Source organism: Palaemon carinicauda, chromosome 24 (genome assembly GCF_036898095.1).
Source record: "Palaemon carinicauda isolate YSFRI2023 chromosome 24, ASM3689809v2, whole genome shotgun sequence".
NCBI classification, from domain to species: domain Eukaryota; kingdom Metazoa; phylum Arthropoda; class Malacostraca; order Decapoda; family Palaemonidae; genus Palaemon; species Palaemon carinicauda.
This window is the reverse complement of record NC_090748.1, coordinates 109,197,712-109,214,965: the sequence shown is the minus strand read 5'-3', so window position 1 is coordinate 109,214,965 and position 17,254 is coordinate 109,197,712. Positions and strand designations below refer to the sequence as shown.

At 34.1% G+C, this 17,254-nt stretch overlaps 1 protein-coding gene across 1 annotated transcript in view; it reads right to left on the bottom strand.

Moving 5' to 3' along the window:
- The window catches only part of LOC137618548 (uncharacterized), a 243,436-nt gene that overhangs the window by 38,720 nt on the left and 187,462 nt on the right, over positions 1 to 17,254 (bottom strand). Inside the window, exons 18-22 of the mRNA XM_068348706.1 lie at positions 15,768 to 16,515; positions 14,200 to 14,372; positions 13,651 to 13,858; positions 12,350 to 12,547; positions 1,459 to 1,659 (exon numbers count right to left, since the gene is read on the bottom strand). Coding sequence (XP_068204807.1) covers positions 1,459 to 1,659; positions 12,350 to 12,547; positions 13,651 to 13,858; positions 14,200 to 14,372; positions 15,768 to 16,515 — 1,528 coding nt within the window. The remainder of the gene's footprint in view (positions 1 to 1,458; positions 1,660 to 12,349; positions 12,548 to 13,650; positions 13,859 to 14,199; positions 14,373 to 15,767; positions 16,516 to 17,254) is intronic.

Below are 17,254 nucleotides of genomic sequence, written 5' to 3'. Positions count from 1 at the left end.
GAAGGTATTGTAATACTTGTAATGTTGAAATCAAATGTTTGAGGAGGTAATGCAATGGAGAATTCGTACATTTGTGAAAGTATTGTACCGTTAAAGTCAAATGTCTGTGAAGGTATTGTAATGTTGAGTTCAAACGTTTGTGAAGGTATTGTAATGTTAAATCTAAATGGTTGTGAAGGTATTGTAACTTAGAATTCATATGTTTATGAAGGTATTGTAATGTCAACTTTAAATGTTTATGTAGGCATTGTAATGTTGAATTCAAATATTCGTCAAGTTATTGCAATGCAGATTTCAAACGTTTGTAAAAGGGTTGTCGTTCTGACTTCAAATGTTTGTGAAGGAATTTTCATGTTGATTTCAAGTGTATCATAATGTAGTATTCAAATATTTGTAAAGTTACTGCAATGTAGAATTCAAAAGTTTGTGAACTTACTGTAATGTAAAATTCAAACGTTTTTGAAGGTATTGTTATGTAAAATTCAAACGTTTTTGAAGGTATTGTAATGTTGAATTCAAAAGTTTGTGGAAGTATTGTAGATTACAAATGTTTATGAAGGTAATGGAAAATCTGTTGTTACTTTTCATCAAATTGTAAGCCATAGCATTCTTACTAGGCTATATATACTGATATAGGAAAGGGGAGTTTTTCAACAAGCAGAAAAAGCTCATATGTAAAAGAAGCACTAAGACAAGCAGACCTAAGCAGTGTGTGGGAAGATTTGGATAACTTTGTATTGTTGACATTCTGACTAAGGTACTTCCGTTCATTTCTTTTTGCCACAGCATTCTCAGAAGAGCCTTGCAGGCTTCTTTGCACTGTTAAGCTCTAAGCTGCTGCTGCTGCTGCTGCTGTTGCTGCTGCTGCTGCAGGTGCAACCGCTAAACTAGATTCACAGCGTGAAGAAAAGATGTCAAGACAACTTTGGCAAGAAGGGAAAAAACGCAGAATCACGAAAACAAGAGTTGTCAAAATTTTCTTCTCGATTTACCATTGCGTGTTCTGCTTTTCAGAGTTAAAAACGTACAAAAATATCTCGGTTTAGATGAAGGTATGAAAAAGAATCTAAGAATGTTAAAGTGAGAAATGAACCGGTGTTTATATTTACAGTGACCGGGAATTATTAGAAAAAATTATCTTGTAAAGGAAATGCTCAGTGTGGAATAGTATTTAGGTCGCGTCGGAGGCAGCAACTGTTTCGTTTCGAAAACTAATAAGATTCAGGATGGATTGAAGAAGATTTATAATTGTATTTGGGATGGAATTGGATGAGGTGAAGAATACAATGAAGGGATGAAGGAGAATTAAAAAGAGTACTAGAGAATAAACTGCAGTAAAAGGAACAGTAAAGTAGGAGGGAGGAGTCGCGAACGTGGAGAGAGGGACAGGAGGAGTGACTGAAAGGAGTAAAAATATGACCCGTTTAAGGAATAGAAATGATGGTTTCACAGCCTTACGTTTATGAAGCTTGAGCAAATCGTCAAAGGTAAATGCCGGGGCCTCGCACTGCGGGCTTGACGCCGTCGACGAGAGGCTAAGAAGCGAGGCTTTTCGGAAACTATTGAGCCGCACAAACAGGGACTTTGGGCGCGGGCGAGGACTGAGGCCGGTGGGGCTAGGCAAGGGCGCCAGGCGTGATGGCGCCGGGGACATAGCACCTGCAATAATACATGCCTCAGTCCTGCTCCACATGAACATACATACACACACAGACAAGACAGCAACGCAAATGTCACCATTATAATTTAAGTGTTATCGTAGTCACTGCTGTCAAACTGCAGACAGAATTGCAACTACAGTACTGTTAAGCTGAAGACAGAATTGCAATTACTGTACTGTCAAGCAGCAGACAGAATTGCAACTACAGTACTGCTAGCTGAAGACAGAATTGCAATTACTGTACTGTCAAGCAGCAGACAGAATTGCAACTACAGCACTGCTAGCTGCTGACAGAATTGCAACTATTATACTTTTAAGCTGCAGACAGAATTGCAACTACTGTACTGGTAAACTTCAGACAGAATTGCAACTACTGTACTGTTAAGCTGCAGACAGAATTGCAACTACTGTACTGACTGTTAAATTCTTCTTCATATACATAACTCTTTGTCCTTTTGCCTTCTTTTCAAACTTACTTCACAGCATCAAGTGTGCTTTGTTCGACAAACATGCAAAGCTATAAGCATCAGTACATACAAAGCCTTGATATGTATACAGTATTAGCCACTATGTACAACACAGGGAAACATATGGTCATTCATTTTTTTTTCTTTATACAAGATATTGTAGACTTTAGCTTGATCTCACACTAATCATTCAAGATATTTTTTTTTTAGAAGTGGTTAGTTGTCCTGTATATCATAAGTAGGGATTACAAAATGATGATGGTACATGAAATATTAATTAAACATTAACACATTATGAATTTGTGAAGTAGTCTAGAATTGACTTTGACATAGCTGTTTCGTTACAAACCTATCGATAAAAAGGCAATCAAATAAAAAAATCTATTTTTGAATAAATTTCTGAAATAATGAGCACACACATATACCAAGTTTTTCAATTTTATATTTTTTATTTTTATCAAATAACAAGTACCCTTTAGTTGAATTCCCTATAGACAACACCTTTTCCTCCCATCTATAGAGGTTTCTACTAAGATAGAGGCTTTTTGGACAATCAGAGTGTACTGAAATCTTGTCTAAAATGAATACACTGGCAAGCAAAGTCACAGGCTCCATAAATCTATGACCATCACTTAATAGAAAGTGTTCGTCAGCTTTATCAACATAACTTACTTTGTACAATAAAACTGCTTACAGTTTCTCAAGTAAAAATTTGGAAATAGTTTCAGTAGTCTGCAAATCTGATTTATATAAAATAAGTACATCACAATAGCATCATTCTCTATCAATCAGAAAGTAATGTACTTTGAAAACATTCTATATGCTAGTAGGCATTTCTTATCTGTTTGTTACACTGGTATCTGTTGCACATTCATCTCACTGTAAACATGAAAATTTTTAACTGTTCTATGTACAAAACTTTGATGAATATATCTGAACATATGGATATGAACATCATCTACTTAACTTTTCAGACAGCTCAAAGAAAAGCATAGTCTCTTTTATTTTGTTCTTTAGTGGGTTTCTACTCAAACTAGACTACTATATCTGTAAGTTAAATGTAAAAATCTAGATTCATTTCACTCACTCAGCATCACTGAAATTTTTAAGTTTCTGTAAGATTTATTCATTGGTTGCTGTAGACAAAGGTATCTATATAATCCTGTGAAATACTCTTTTTAACTTAATTTTTGGATCTTGCTGACATTTTAAAACTATGCAAATCTACAGCATTATCAGGTGAAAAAATTTATTCAACAGTTGATCAACACAAACAATAGAGAACTTTCTATCTTAATCAATATACTCTACTCTATCCATATATTTACTTAGGGCACATTATCTCAATGATGGTAAAGCTAATGAAGACAAGAAATTATTTGATTGATATAGATAAAACTTATACAATGAAAAGCCCCACCCCCTAAAAAAATTTTCATCTGGGTGAAAAAAATACTTCGTATAATTAAACTTTCATGCAATTTCAGCTTAATTATTCTCTTTTTCAATTATAATTCTATAATGGAAGAAATTAACTACGATATATATGACGGCAATAGTTCGTCTGAAGATTTAAACCAAGGAAATAGAAATTAATTTATGTACAGTAATAAGAACTAATTGGGAGATTCAACCTAACTAGCAGCATTTCTCAATGCCATAAAACAGAATTAAAAATCTCTTATAATCTTTTAACTATTGGCAGAGAATTCTCAACCGTCTTTTTTTTAACCATATTAAAATTTCCCAGCTTCTAATATTAAGTTTTCTGTTAAGAGTGTTCTTAAACTATCTATAAAATATTCTGAAATAAAAAAAAATTAATTAAACCATTGTTATTTGAGAAAACAGGTACTGGTAATCTTTTGACCCTATCCTTTATTGAAATTTCGAAAAAACCCTTTCTATATAATATACTCTCTCCATCCTTGTATTCATTATTGAGTACGCACATTAGCAGTTAGGTATACAGACATAATTACTTATAAACAGAGATATACGTAATCCTAAACAAACTCACTAACATACATTGTTCATTGAAGAACAGTAATAGATTTTCTGCTTGCTTATAATTTGAGCGCAAGCTCAAAAATGTCAAGACTTTGGTATCGAACTAGATTCATTTTAAATCTCAAGTTTTCACAAAGCCATTTAGGTCTAAGAATGGATGGTTCTAGGAAAAAAAAAAAGTGTAACTACCACACTAAAACTTTTACTGCCGATTTATGGAAGAGATCCACACGCACAAGATACTTCCACATCGCGAACCATTTTATGAAAATAACAAAACAAAATTAGAACTCATATCAGCAGTCAGCAAAAAATAAAAATTCTTCTTGCACACACATTCCCACTTGTTGACTATATGAATATTAAGGTCCCTCCTTTCTAATACTTCTTCTCCATGTAGGCTATATGACTTTTTAGATCTTCTCTTCCCTTATATTCCTTGTTATATCCTTGTCAAGAGCTTTTGGCTATGATCTCGTGGCTATATGGTCTTGTTAAGATTCACAGTCCAGGCATTATATCCTTGTCAAGAGCTTGTGGCTATGCAGTCTTGTTAGGATTTACAGGCCAGGCGTTATATCCTTGTCAAGAGCTTGTGGCTATGATCTCGTGGTTATGTGGTCTCGTTAGGATTTAAAGGCCATGTGTTATATCCTTGTCAAGAGGTTTTGGCTATGATGTTGGGGCTATGCGGTCTCGTTAGGATTTAAAGGCCAGGCGTTATATTCTTGTCAAGAGGTTTTGGCTATGATGTTGGGGCTATGCGGTCTCGTTAGGATTTAAAGGCCAGGTGTTATATCCTTGTCAAGAGCTTGTGGCTATGATCTCGTGGTTATGTAGTCTCGTTAGGATTTAAAGGCCATGCGTTATATCCTTGACAAGAGGTTTTGGCTAAGATGTTGGGGCTATGCGGTCTCGTTAGGATTTAAAGGCTAGGCATTATATTCTTGTCAAGAGGTTTTGGTTTTGATGTTGGGGCTATGCGGTCTCGTTAGGATTTAAAGGCCATGCATTATATCCTTGTCAAGAGGTTTTGGTTTTGATGTTGGGGCTATGCGGTCTCGTTAGGATTTAAAGGCCATGCATTATATCCTTGTCAAGAGGTTGTGGCTATGATGTCAGGGCTATGCGGTCTCGGTAGGATTTAAAGGCCATGCATTATATCCTTGTCAAGAGGTTGTGGCTATGATGTCTCATTATGATTTAAAGGCTAAGCTTTATATTCTTGTCAAGAAGTTGTGGCTATGATGTCGGGGCTATGCGTCTCTGCAGGATTTAAAGGCCAGCGTTATATTATTGTCAAGAGGTTGTGACTGTAATGTCGTGGTTACTCAGTGTCGTGATGACGAGCTAAAAAATTAAACCATTATCATTTTCATTTTCCCGTTTAGATTCTTATTCGTTGATAAAATAGTCTTTAGGAAGGACACGTTGGTGGAAACATTCTTTAAATAAATTGCCAGTAATATAAACATTCTTTAGTGTGTTGCCAGCCCATAGAAAGCTGGCTCTTCTCTTTTCTGTAAGAAGCATGCGTATTTAGCCTCTCTTCTTTCCCATCGTTATCACTACATTAAGGGGTCAGTAAGCTGATGCACTCTCTCAAAGGCATCCTCTTCCACCATACCTCTTCTCTCCATATCATCCTTCTCCTTCTCTCCCCATCTAATTCTCTACCTCCCTCTTGATCTTCCTCTAATAACAGGTTCCTCCCCTCCAGGCTTTTAGCCTGATCTATGATAATTAGCTCAGTCATATAACCCAGAGAACTATCTCGTAGTACCATAATGAATCTGTGTTTTATTGCCTTGATGCCTTTACCCTGCTCTTTTTAGAGCGTATCTTTCCTTTCTGCCAACCTCTAACCTCTGCCAAAATTCTGCAAGCATATATTCTACTGTCAATTTTAATTTGAGGAAACACTACTTTAGAACTCTATACAGCCATCCTTTATTCATCAATAAGAGTTTATCATTATTCAGTCCATTGCATGGTCTACCAGACTTGCACAGTTCCAATCTTCTTGTACATTTAGATCCGTTCTGAAATGGCTTTTTCCTGATAATATATTGAATATCGATCTTCTAACTTGAAGGAAGGACTTTTTACAAAGTTTTCCAGGATTGACAGTATGCAGAAGTTCACTACTTTTCTGCTTTGGGTCCAATGCTATATAAAAGTGAAGACGAAAAATGTCTTTCGCATTTGGCATGCTACAGTGCGACATGAGTTGTGTAGGCATAGCAATGAGGATCAGTGGAGCCATGAAAAAAATGGTCCGCGTTGGCAGCTCCGAACAAAATTTCTTATTAAACATTGGGAATTTCTTATCATCTTTTCTTTTTCATCTTATATGATGTCAGTTTAATACTTGAAATTTCAACCATCAACAAGCATCAGAAGCCACATATAAGGAGGACCAACTGTATGTATGTTTGTGCATGAAAGTATGCACTGTACGTGTAGAGCGTATATATCTCTTCCTCGCTTTTTAGAGAATGTTTTAAGAAAGTTACAACTTTCAGGCTTTTTTTCAGTAAGTGTTTAGGAGCAAAGCTGTCAGCCACTCGCCTTAATTCTTGATCCCAGTAGATGATGACATCCATCTAAAGCTAGGGAACTAGTGGCTTGCAGGCCACAAGAAATCCAAAACCTACCAAACGTGATTGATGCTGTACCACTCAGCCAGGGATCCACATGATAAGATATATGGAATGAATGATAAATAAACAGGATGCTTCTATATATATATATATATATATATATATATATATATATATATATATATATATATAACAGAAATATGAAAAAGGATGATAAAGATTTACTGCTTCTCTTTAATCAAAATATATAAGACTTAATTAGTGAGAATAAATGATTAACAATATTTGTAACATCAGATAAACATTTGGTTTAAAATGAACCAAAACTGCCTTTTTAATCTAGATGCATTAGATTAAAAAAAATAAAAAAGGGTTATGACTAGTGTTCAAATTCAGGCAGAGTGGATGTAAAGAAAAAAAAAATATCTAACATGCTTATCTTTAGCTATTAAAGATAAAAATAAGATGCACTAATGATGATCATACAACTGGCTGTATCTCAGGTTATGATCTGTGTTTATCAGAAGCTATATATTGCTGTTTAAGAGAAGTGTATTGGATATCCATTCAAATGAACAATCCCAGTGCAAACTTTTGTATGTATAAGGTGGTGATGTCCATTAACATTATATACTGATATATCTATATAGGCAGGCGAGCAAATGAGTAGACTAAAGATACTTATTTTTTTTAGATCAAGTTGAAATATATTTATAAAAAATGGAATAATTGGAAGTGTTAAATGTGCACTTCTCAGAAAAACCAAATCCCACCTTCTACATTGGTCCATTCCACCATCGCCAGGGTTGAGTAAACACACACACGCACACACAGATGATGGAATTTTAATTAGTAAAAGCTCATTCATATTAAGGAGGTGGTTTACAGTTTGATATGGACCATTAAGTCTTCAGGATGGTGAATGTCTTTTCTAAGATAACAAATCTTTACTTTTTTTTTTGTTTTTCATCCATCACTTCAACACTACTGAAGGTGAAAAAAAAAATAAAACAGTACAGTATCTAAGGTGATCAGGTCATAACTGACTCGTCAACGAAGATAATTAAAGAATGAAGTGATTAGAAACAGATGCAGTTATGACCCAATTAAAAAACACTGCTGAAACAAACAAGTATAATGGTTGGTTTTCAAAACTTTGATAATCAAATCTACATAATGAAATGTTGATATCTTTAAAGCTATAGTTTATATCATCTCATTGAAATAAGATAGATTTAATTAATTCAAAATATGTAACTAGTGTATATTATCTAATTAAAATCAAATCAATTTAATTAGTTTATATGAAACATACTTAAATGTATGCTTTTGCTTATACCACTGCCACAAGTAGTCATACAATTCAGCTTCAAATATCAATGTTATACAAACTTCAGAAAAAAAAAATGATTCTCCATAGGTGATTAGAGAACTCTACCCCATTCAGTAAGAGTGAAATTCCCATATGTCACTTCCTGAGGGTGGTTACTCACATAACCTACATAGAATCATATATTCTCTTCTGCTTTAAGTGTCTAAGAGTTGAAAATTCAAACTGAAATGTACGACTATCTAAGTGAATGGTTTGTATGTACGAAACGAAAACTCATGAATATATACGAATGCACGTACGTACGTACAAATACAGTCATGCCTCATGTTAAGTATAGGTTAACAACGTTTAACACTAACAATTTGAAAAACAACTAAAACACCCAAATAAAGAATAACATATTTGATAATACACACGTCTAGATAGTTCAACTAAATCTTATCTGTTAGATTTATACTTTTAAATTATAAATGATATAAGAAAACAATTGGAAAATATGTTTTACATCATCTGTCAAAACAGGCGGAAAAAAATAAAGTCGAAAATGCCATAGGTATCATGAAATGATTTAACATGAGGTATAACTGTATTGTTAAAATCAACCTCTGCCTTCATGATTGATTGCATTCATATAAAATTAACTTTTCAACCAAAAATCAATCCAAAATCTATTCAAAAAGAGACATATTTGTTCCCATGAAAGGCTCATTTACATTGTTTATTTAATTCTATTATTCTTGTTTGTTTCCTCTCAGCAGGTATAAGGTTACCTCACTAAACACTGCCAACACCATAAGCAAATACTGAACTTCTGTTAGTAAGACCCAAATCTACTTTTAACTTAACAACCTAAAGTGCACATACACACGTCTAAGCTTCAGTTGATGCTTATGACACAAAACCAACATCATGCTACCTAATATATGTATATATACTACCTAAGCCATTGTAAGCTAATGCATAATCATATACAAATTAGTATTATTACAATATTACAGTGAGATATATCAGATAATATATATTTTAATATATTTCTTGCTCAGAGAATGAACAAAGTAAAAATAGTAACATTGACAAATGCATTATAACCTTATATACGTAAAAGACATAGCATTTTATCTGAAAGAGAATAGATTGTATAATTGTGTTAGGAATAAAATACAATTTGCACAAATTGAACTAATTTTCACGAAATGTTTCTTTCGTAAGTTTCGTCTGGATGAAATCAAATATATTTTGAATAAGAGAACAAGTGAGAATAACAATAAATGCAAAGTTAATTGATAAAATACAATTATAAAACTTAAATATCATTTACTGCCACTATGTAATTGAGAACTGTGATTAAGTAACATTGTTACCCTTATTTCTATTGGTTTTTAAGGCATTATGGGGGAATATGTAATTTTGAGGGCCTGCTTACGTATTCATGAATCATTGATCGTGTGCGTATATAAACACTCTTATTCAGACATTTATCTATATCAATACACATATACAGTATATATGCATATACACACATACATATATTTAATATATATATATATAATATATATATATATATATATATATATATATATATATATATATATATATATATATATATATATATATTATATGTATGTGTATATATACATATCGTATATTTATGTATACATCAATAATTTCCCAACATCCCAGGTTCTAAAGTTTTGCCAATTTTGCCAAACCATACCGGGTCACCTAATTTGTTGACCAATTACATTTAAATAACCTCTTTCACAAAACAGCAAATTTGTGCATAATTAGGCGTAACACATTTATATTTTAGTAAAAGAATAATCATCGGAATACGTTTTGTAACAGATTTTTGTATTCTTCAGTCTCTTTTTGTCAATTTTACTGTTACTAAGTAATTTTTCGGTATTTCAGCCGATTTTCAGCCTGTTGTGGGTCGTTAGATTAAGATTTGAGTAAAACGTTACATTGCTTATAAATAAATAGGATCTTGGGGGTTATTAGATTGAAATTTGAGTTAAATATTGCATTAAACACGAATAAATTGTAGATTATCAAGAGACTGTACAGTACAATTTCAAAGTTATTGGACTGTGTTTCTTTCCCAGCATCCTTTGGTAAAGTTTTACTTAATACCTTTACCTAACCAGATCTATACAAAGGGAAAATGAATAAAGGAAACAATAGAGATGGGTCTAACTTCAACAATAAATACTTAGAAAAATAAATTCTAGATATAAGGAATTATCTAGAATATCACTAATTGAATCAATCAGAGGTTTTCTAATTTTCATAAAGCAAAGGAAGTAAGTGGCTGCCTCAGAATGTCATGATCATTCTATTGAACATTTTGATATTCAATTATGATGAGCTAAGGAAGTGAGTTAATGTAAAAGTGCACTGAATGAGCAGGCAGACATTATATGTTTGACCTTATATAGGCCTTTACAAAAGACTTTTTTGTTGTTATTGTGAATAATTCTAATTGAGTAAGGCTTTGTCTAACGGAAATTATCTGAAAACAAATGATAGAAGGGTATCGTTAGCTAACAAAGAGCCTATTTCAAATATAAGGACCTTTGAGAACCAGAATAGAGACAGGCGACTCATCAACACTAAAAAAATCAAGCATAAAGGTTTAAAGGTCACTCATGAATGGCAGAGCCAAGGGACCCGGCTATGTTATAGACAGATAATCAACGGGTAAGACTCCTCTCCATCAAGCTAAGACCAGGGAGGGCCAGGCAATGGCTGCTGATTACCCAGCATTGAGGCCTACACGCTACCTCAAACACCCATCCTTAGCTCACAAGAATGGTGAGGTTGCAGTCAATACTAGAAATTCTCAAGCTTGAGCGGGTCTCGAACTCCCGTCTAACACACTGTCAGGCAGGGACGTTTCCAATAGGCCACCACAACTGAACGGTACTACAGTGCAAAATAGAATTCAATAGCTCTTATGACCTTTGTTTGAAATATCAGTTTCAGACGCCATAGAAGAGCCCATGGCAGTATTGTTCAAGGTCAACAAAGAGAAGTGACTAGTTCCTCCAGTATTATATATATATATGCAAAATAGAATCTGTAGTGATGAAATGGTAATGCCATATTGTAGCTAATTCAGAAATTCAGTAAAGAGCAAAGACAAGATCACTGATTACAAGAACTCCCTTTAATCTGTTCCTATTTAGATGAGATACACCCGAATAAGCCCTCAGCAAGAATACGTACACCTGAATTGCCTAAAAAAAGGCCAAAGCCAACAAAAGAAATGTTGACAAACCTGAAGAAAGGAGCTTACTATTGCTGCAGGTTAAGCAACTTTAATAGACACTTGCTACCTTTGCCTAAAATATATTGTTGCAGTTTAAGCAACTTTGACAGACACCTTCTATGGTAGACACCTACTACCTTTGCCTAAAATATATTGTTGCAGTTTAAGAAACTTTGATAGACACCTTCTATAGTAGACACCAACTACCTCTGCCTAAAATATATTGTTGCAGGTTAAGCAACTTTGATAGACACCTTCTATAGTAGACACCTACTACCTTTGCCTAAAATATATTGTTGCAGGTTAAGCAACTTTGAAAGACACCTTCTATGGTAGACACCCACTACCTTTGCTAAAATATATTGTTGCAGTTTAACCGGTGATGAAGTGTGGGACAGAGGTAGATGGAGAGCGCTGGCCAGAAACATCGACCCCACATAAAAGTGGGAAAAGATGCAGACAAAGAAGAAGAGGAAGATAGACACCTATAGTAGACACCAACTACCTTTGCCTAAAATATATTGTTGCAGGTTAAGCAAGTTTAATCCAGCTATTCGAGTCACAAACTAATCAATTCCTTTTAGAAAACCGAAATTAAACTTTGCAAGTTCTCATTACTTAAGAAAACAGTTATTTGAGTGATTTTGAGATTTCACTGAATGTATAACCATTAGTTTCTGAATATGTCAATGTTTTTACACATGAAAGTTTTGTGTATTGAAGCAACTAATTCAAATGATCAGCCACTACTGCATTCTGAAGCAAAGATCTCTGCACCAAATACCTTCAATAAATATACTTCAATAATACACTACAACGAAATTAATTGCAAAAATACAATGACCATTCCCTAATGCAACTCACACAGCGTTGCTTAACAAATATCTTAAATATTCTTCAGTGGCACTAAGCAGCAATGTTTGCATTAGCCTACGGCAGCAACATGATATAAATTCCAAAAATTACATTTGATAAACGAAATAAGAAGACGGTAGACAAACTTACCGTATTTACTCCTTTCAATTTCTTCGGCGAAAAACTTTTCTATTTTCTCAGCGAAATGTTTCTTGATGCAAAATGCGATGCCTATGCAAGACATGACAACAGCCACTGTCATCAAGCCGAGCCAGAATGGTTCCTCGAACATCCTTTCGGATAAAGGTTTGAAGGGGATCCTTCTCATGCGACGCTCGCAGGTCGTTCCTGCAAGAAAGCGAACCGTCATAATAGAGCAGGACACTTTAGACATGCTATCATTTTAAAGAATATTTAGGTTAAAACATTTAAATTGGAAATTCACAGATCAAACAGATTAGTTGATTTTGAACTTCAAAATTCATAGGCCAAAACAGAACAGTTGATCTTGAACTCTGAAATTCCCAGGACAAAACAAAACGGTTGATTTTGAACTTTGAAATTCACAGTCCAAAACAGTACAGTTTATCTTGAACTCTGAAATTCCCAGGACAAAACAAAACGGTTGATTTTGAACTTTGAAATTCACAGTCCAAAACAGTACAGTTTATCTTGAACACTGAAATTCCCAGGACAAAACAAAACGGTTGATTTTGATCTTTGATATCCCCAGAACAAAACAGAACAGCTGATCTTGAACTCTGAAATTCCCAGGACAAAACAAAACGGTTGATTTTGAATTTTGAAATCCCTAGGACAAAACAAAACATTTGATCTTGAACTTTGAAATACCCACGACAAAAGGGAACAGTTGATCTTGAACTCTGTAATCCTCAAGACAAAACAAAAGCTTTGAAATCCCAAGGACAAACGAGAACGGCTGATCCTGTACTTTGAAATTCCCAGGTCAAAATAGAACAGTTCATTTTGGAATTTGAAATAACAAGGAAAAAACATATATTGATCTTGAATTTTGAAATCCTCAGGGCAAAACAGATCTGTTGATCTCAAACTTTGAAATCTACAAGACACTAAAAGATGGCTGATTTTAAACTTATAAATCTCTGAGACAGAACAAAATGGTTGATTTTGAACTTTGAAATACCCAAGACAAAACAGAACAGTTGATTTTGAACTTTGAAATTTCCAGGACAGGACAGAATAGGATGGCTGATTTTAAACTTTGAAATCCTCAAGACAAAACAGAGCTGTTGATCTTGAACTTTGAAATCACAACAGCAAACTTAACTGTTCATTTCGAACTTAAAAATCCCCTTGTCAAAACAGAACAGTTGATCTAGATATTACCATTTATAAAACAGAATTTTGAGTTAAGAGTTACAGTAGAGAGTTAATTACAACAAGTAAATAAACAATAAAATTAACTTTACCTTCCCACCAAGCATGACACTGGCAATGAAAAGTGTGATTGATAGCCTTACAAACTCCACGACTCTGACATGGATCACCATCACAAGGTGATATTCGATTCATGCAATGAGGCCCTCCATAACCTTTCTCACACACACACACGAATCCATCGGGGCCTCCTGACTGACATCGACCCCATACACAGGGAGCCAAATCACACCATGTTATCTGGAGAAAATTTATCTTAATTAGAGATTTGAAACAGAATGACAGACATTGCCTTTCAGGTGAATAAATGCGAACATAACATTCAGAGTAACATGCACGTTACTGTAACATAATAAAAAAATCTTCATTATTTGATGACAATACAGAAGGAGTTTGGATTTGAGAATTGGGCTGAGCACAAAGAGATGGCACAGGAGACATATGATGTGGATTCATTGAGGCCCTATGCATCCCATGGGTGCCAGAGGACTCAGTAACTAAGTGTTAGTTACCAACTACTAAAATAACTGATATAAGCATGAAAAAACGACTCTAGGAAAACTGCTATCCAATATGCATACTTGGCAAAACACTCCAGTGAAGCCAGGTGTACAGAGACAGGTATGGTTGCCATTCTGAGAGATGCAACGTCCGTTATTTAGACAAGGCGAGGGTTCGCACCAAGCTACACCACTTGTTCGTATGCCCAGACTTTCGACGCCCACACCTATTGATCTGTTGAGCCATCCTGGATCTGTAAAAAATAAAATATTCAGTCTCTCTCAAACATGATCTGTTACCACTAAGGTTTCAAAAGAGCTTTTGTTGCAGCAGAATTATTTTAGAATTCAATAAAAGTTCCAGGAAGAAAATATTTTACCAGTGTTAGAATTAACAAAATAATTTGATATATAAAAGAATACATTCCCACTCTGTTACAGAGAAAGTACATGTGTATCTCAGAGCAAAATCAACATATCTGATAGAAATCCAGAAATTGTATTAATAATTTAATTAAAATAGAAAAATTGGCAGCAAATTCATGAACTGCAGCAAAAGAAAGAAAATCATTAGACAATAGAATGTTACATATCGAATCTGTATGAATAAATAATAAAAAAGAAAAAGAAAAAAAGGTCAAAGGCATGAAAGACTGTTTGAGTAAAACCAGTATTATATACTAATCATATAGTGAAGCATTCAACGGAAGCTAAAAACATTAGGATAGATAATCAAGTAGACATTCAAAATATCATAATCAATTTCTAATACTTTTTCATTATCATACAGAACCCTGTTATAAAAAATAAATTTTTATTTTCTTTAGAAATGAGAGATTCTAAAGCAAAACTACCTCGTTGAATCCAAATCAAGTTTTAGAAATAAAAGTCATTTAAAAATATGCAAACTTTGGTGATAAGGGATTTGTATTTTCAGTAGAATATATAAGAACGGTATTCCTCTTCAAGAATAATGTAACGCAGAAAATGTTTTCAAAATGTTGAACAAAAATATCAACATTAAATATTTCATCATATAATCATCAAGTGCAACTCAAAATCAAAACAAGAACATTATATAACTTACTGTACTTCACCTCATAATTATTGTACCCTCAATTTGTTCAATGTATTTTCTATAAGTTTATTGTGAGGGATATCATGAGGAAAAATGATCCAGCTTAAAAAATCCACTGCTCTGTGGCAATGCAAAACTAAATTGATGTGATACTGACAGCTTTTGTCTCTGGAACTTACTGCTAACAGGCAAGTCTTACATGCTAGGGGAGTTACTGCTTACAATGTGCTTTACGTGGCACAAGTTCTTTTATCTGAACATTTTGTTGTGATTACATTGTTTCTATGGATTTTTGACATCTAGTTGTCTAACTACTTTAGACACTACCTTATTCAAATTTACAATTCTGATTCTTCAAGTGAGTTATTTGACAGTTTTGAAATTGAATATTCATTAAAAATCCTTTATCACAAAAAGTCAGCTAATATTCTTGAACATTTCTGTAATCTAAATTCATAATTAAATCCATATACAGTATAAATCTTTACAATATAATAATAACAATAATATATAAACACTGAATCTAAACAGATGAAACAAAATGGAAAACATTCTCACTCCTTCAACTAACCTTTATGAACTTCATACGTTGCACTGAAATATGCCACTGACGACGCCAAGTAACTTTTGTTGGGTAGAGAGTTGGACGGCATTAATGGAGCTGATGATGACGACGACGACGAAGCAGAAACTGGTCCTAATCGGTGAGGCTCATTCTCAGACCACGAATCCAGAGAAGGGGAAATGATAGAGTTAGGCGATATCTTCGGACGAGATGTTGGGGTGCCCACGTCAACGGTATCGGGCGTAGGGTTTGCCGAGGCACCGTCGGCAGGTTTTTGGGTGGTGCCGAATTTCATTGTATCTGATGACGATGACAAGGCGTCGAGGATTGAGTAAGATATGAAACGCTGTGAAGCAGACTTCAATTCGCCGCTGAAGAAAGACAGCGGAGGACCCAAGCCCCTAAAAGCTGAAAATGAAGGAGCCTGGGAGCTAGATGTGTGCATGTTTACAAAAGATGATGATGCTGAAGGGGAGGAGGAAGATGATGATGAGGATGATGATGAGGAGGATGATAATAACGATGATGATGATAATAATAATGATGATAATGGTCCCTGTAGCTTATCCTTTTCTACTACATTATCATCTTTGGATTTTGTAGATTCCCTCTGGTCAAGATGAACTTCTCTCAGAATAAGGGAGTTGAAGATAGAATGGATTGATATCTCATGTCTGGAGCTACGATCAACTGAACATATTGTCCATACGGTGCCATTCTTTCCAGCATACCAGTCCTCTACTTCAACGTAATCCTGCAAGTAAGGAAAAGAATTCACAATTCTGTTGTGGATTCTAAACAAATACAATCAAAATCTAGTAGATGGTAAACCCTTGAATTTAAGGGTTGATACAATTTAGGTAAATTTATAGGTTGCATTTGAAATACCATAAAGTACATTTTTATATCAAGACACCCAAGAAATAACGAACAAAAAATGGAGTTTAACAAAACTTGATGGTAGTAATAGAAATTTTACAAAATGTTAATGTGCATAAATGGATAAAATTTGGAGGGAAATATGCAGGCAATGCTCTTAGCTTACTGGTCCATTTTTCAGCAATGGGATATATTTTTTTCTGTATTTTCCAAAGCAAAATATTACCTGCACTGTAATCTATTACTACATGGCTTTATAAATTTATGCAGTTTGAAGCCCTTTTCTAACTAGGGTTGTAGCTTAGTTAATAATGATGATGATGATAATAATAATAATAATGCCTAGTATGATTTGGAATTCAGTGTAGTGTTAATATCTTTGAAGATCAGATAGACTGATAAAATAAAAACAATACAAAGTTAGCCTAAATGTACTAGAAATAAGCCTTGCACTCACTGCCCTTTACTGTTTACCACATATCAAAAGGAGATGTAGCTCAAATACCAGCTCTTATCTAGGTGTCTAATTTGCAATACTAAGTGAACTATAAGCTAGGGTAAGAATGATATAAACTGTTCATATTAAAATAGGATATCAAAAGGCTTAGTTACTC